At 29.3% G+C, this 3,576-nt stretch overlaps 1 protein-coding gene across 2 annotated transcripts in view; it reads right to left on the minus strand.

Annotated features, from left to right (window-relative positions):
• Nucleotides 1-3,027: 3,027 nt before the first annotated feature.
• The window catches only part of LOC107460273 (uncharacterized), an 8,904-nt gene continuing 8,355 nt past the window's right edge, over nt 3,028-3,576 (minus strand). For both annotated transcript variants that reach the window (XM_052252545.1, XM_016078626.3), the window contains exon 4: nt 3,028-3,222. In XM_052252545.1, coding sequence (XP_052108505.1) covers nt 3,169-3,222 — 54 coding nt within the window. In that variant the 3' untranslated portion in view covers nt 3,028-3,168. The remainder of the gene's footprint in view (nt 3,223-3,576) is intronic.

Raw genomic sequence — 3,576 nt, forward strand, 5'->3', positions numbered from 1 at the left:
TATATTTTAATGTAAATATATTATTCATATTTTATAAAATACAATTTAAACCTAAAATATCAATTACTCAATTAAATGGTGTAACTCTTCATTAGTTTTTAATCACTGAAATTTTAATTTCAATTATGTAAAGTATTCAATTACAACAAAATATTATAAAAATAATCATTAACTTAAGCTGAAAGTATCATGGTACTTTTAATAAAATAATTTCTATGAATAAAAAATTCAAACTGAAAAAATATATTATAATTTATTCATATTTAGATTTTTAAAAATACGAAATATTACAATTGTGGACACAAGATCTTACAAATAATGTATATTTTTGAATCATTTACTTTCTCCACTTGTTCTTAACGTTCATGGGTGCATGAAGGCCTATAAATAGAGGTATTGTTCTTTCTTTCAGTACACAATTTTCTTTCATGCTATAAGCTTTCATTGTAATCAAAATTTATAAGTTTTTATTTAAAGTGTTTTTTTTCCAAACATTTGATAGATATTTTGAGATTATTCATAATGATTCATTTGTAACCATATACTCTTTTTGAGAGCTTATTATTTCTAAAATTCACTATCACATATTGTAAAAGAAGAGTTTGTAGTTCTTCTTGTGTGTTGAGAGACTTAGATGTTATTTTTTCTAAGTGGTGAGACTTGCTAAACACTGTAGTTGATGAGGATACCTAAGATCGTTAAGCACTCAAGAGAAAACACTCGAAGTTGGTATTTCTTCGAGTTCCTAGAGAATGAGTCTCTAAGTGGAGTGGCATAATCAAAATGATGATTATATAAAGTAAGATATTCATCAAGTGCTCTATCTTGTAGCAGTTTACCAAGCACCCTATAAACTTGGTGATATAGTAAAAATTTATGCACCTTGGTGGGGAGGACTAGACGTAGGTAAAAAAATTATACCAAACTAGAATATATCATGACTCGACGTAAGTAAAAAAATTACACCAAACCCGAATATATCGTCCTTGCACATCTTTCTGACCCTTAAATTTTTTACATTTCTTATTATTTATTTTTTAAAAGTGGTGTAAAAAATTTGCTCGTTCTAAATGCTTGGAAACTTGTTCAGCCATAAAAAAGGTTCTAGTACGAAACCACTCGCATTTAAGCTTTTATTTATTTTATATATAAGTGGTACGAAAAATATTAAGTAGGTGGTTTAAATGCTTGAAGTATAAATCCACGAAAAATAGAAATAGGTCACGTTTGTTCGCATGTTATATTTTCACAATTTGACTTTTTAGCTATCTTTTCAAAGTTTTAAATGTCATTAACATTCAATTCAACCTTCCCTCTTAAATATATTTAGGTGGTCAGGTGCAATCAACTTCACGTGAAGTTGATAATTGAGAGCTGTTAGATGATTTAACTAATTTGATTAAATTTTCATTTAACATCTCTCAACTATCAACTTCACATGAAGTCAAGTGCACCTGAATTTTTACCATATATTTATCTTGTGTTTATCGATTAATAATGGTGATGGTGAGATGGCAAGGACATGGAGGTGGGAGGTGAGAGGTGGTGGAGATGATAGAAGAATAAAAAAAATAAAAAAGATTAGGAAGACCATGAAAAAAAAAGGGATATTCATATCAAAATTTTACAAAATATTTAAAATACCACATAATTGTTATGTACTAATCAACGTGCCATCTAAACTTTTTCATTAGTCAGTTCAACATTTTCTATTAATGAAAACGGATTTAGTTAATGTTTAATCATTTTTATCAAATTTAACAATTTTTTAAAAAATTAATTTATCTTTTGCATTGTTTAATATTATTCTTTTCGGATTAATCTCTATATACAAGTGTTTTGCGCTTACAAGCTTTACAAGTCTGGAGAGAATAAAATCTTCTAAATACGTTGTTTATGTTACGTGCCTCTTTAACCGACTTTTAAATTAATCCAAATCAATTAACACGTGAATATATTAACTTCTATTTTTCAAAAGATTTCATTTCTTTTTTCGAGTTTCTTGCTAAATTTGTTCGATCTCCTTCGTGAGTTCTCTCTTTGCCTTCGATCTCCTTCGGTTTTTTTTCGATTTTTACGGTATCTGAAATCAAACTTTGAAATTGTTTTGAAAATAATGGAACTTCAGAAATACACTCAAAGAATTACAGAAATACACCCAAAGGATTTAAGAAATATACACAATATCAGATGGGAGACAGTATATTTCTTCTTGAAATCTTTTAATGTTTTACTGGTTAAGGATGAGGCACATGACAGAGACAATCTAGAAATAAAAACCTAGAAGAACAGTAAAACAGTACCTTGAATAATGTTTCTTCGTTTTTATGGTAATTTTTTTATGGAGATTTATATCTTTTCTTCTTGATTTCTTCTACTCTTTGCGAAGAGTTAGAACATTTCTTCATTTGTTTTGAATGTCGTTTGAATCTTGACGGTTTGCATTTTGATTGAGGAAGAAGAGGAAGAGTGCAGCATAATGAATGTGTTGTGAAAAAACACAAAGGATGATTAAGGCGTGTGCGTTGAACGCTCGATTCTAAAGGAGTGGTGCGTGTGTTTTTATCTTGGACTTGGGGCCAACTTGTATAGCTTGTAAGCCAAAAAAGGCTTGTATGTGTAGCAGGCCTCTATTTTTTCAGTATCAAAATTTTTTGAATAAAATTTTAATAATTTATTCTATTGGGTTATAACCAATTGAAAGTCTTATTCTCTGAACCACGAGCTAAACACCTGCCTAACACATTCCATCCTTCTCATTTCTTGGGGAGCAATCATTAAGGCCAATAAGAATTCTTTTCCCGGTAACTCTTCCTGTCTTTCATTTCTTTTTTAGTAGTTAACGTCAGTCAACAACATAGAATAATTTAACTGTTATTCATGAATATTCGTATATTTTAATAAGAATTGAGCTTTTTTGGCAAACCTTTTCCCCCTTTGATTTTCCTTTACTCAGCTTTTCAAACAAAAGTTCGAGTCCCAACAAAGACTACATCAACTTCAAAGACAAAAGCACAAGTGGCAAGGGAAAAAAAAGCCCTTCAATTGGCAGGAACATTTCCACAACAATCATGAGTAATATGGGGATTTTACATTAATATCCTTCCATTGAGTATCTATTATCACGTATATGTACATTGGCTTCTCGATCACTTCTTGGGGTTTCATTCAAGCAATGCAAGTTGGCAACAAGCAGCAAGAAAAGAAACACAAACCTCTCTTCTGCGCTCAATAAAATGAAACGAAACGCAAATAAGAAAAAGAAATCGCCAAATATAAAACGTTAATTTTCTCAATATATGCAAAATAGATATCAAATCTGTACGCAGAGTTGAGAATTAAGATAACATAAGCAACGAAAATAAAGTACCGAATTATTCACAAAAGATTATGTCTATGACAGAGAATTAAGATAACATAAGCTACGAAAATAAAGTACCGAATTATTCACAAAAGATTATGTCTATGACAATTTCATCCATTAACAAAACACAATTCAAAACTTTAAAGAGAATTATATGCTCTATTTGAAATCTGTTCTATTATATAAAAATTATATTATATAAAAATTAAATT

Source organism: Arachis duranensis, chromosome 8 (genome assembly GCF_000817695.3).
Source record: "Arachis duranensis cultivar V14167 chromosome 8, aradu.V14167.gnm2.J7QH, whole genome shotgun sequence".
In the NCBI taxonomy this organism is placed as follows: domain Eukaryota; kingdom Viridiplantae; phylum Streptophyta; class Magnoliopsida; order Fabales; family Fabaceae; genus Arachis; species Arachis duranensis.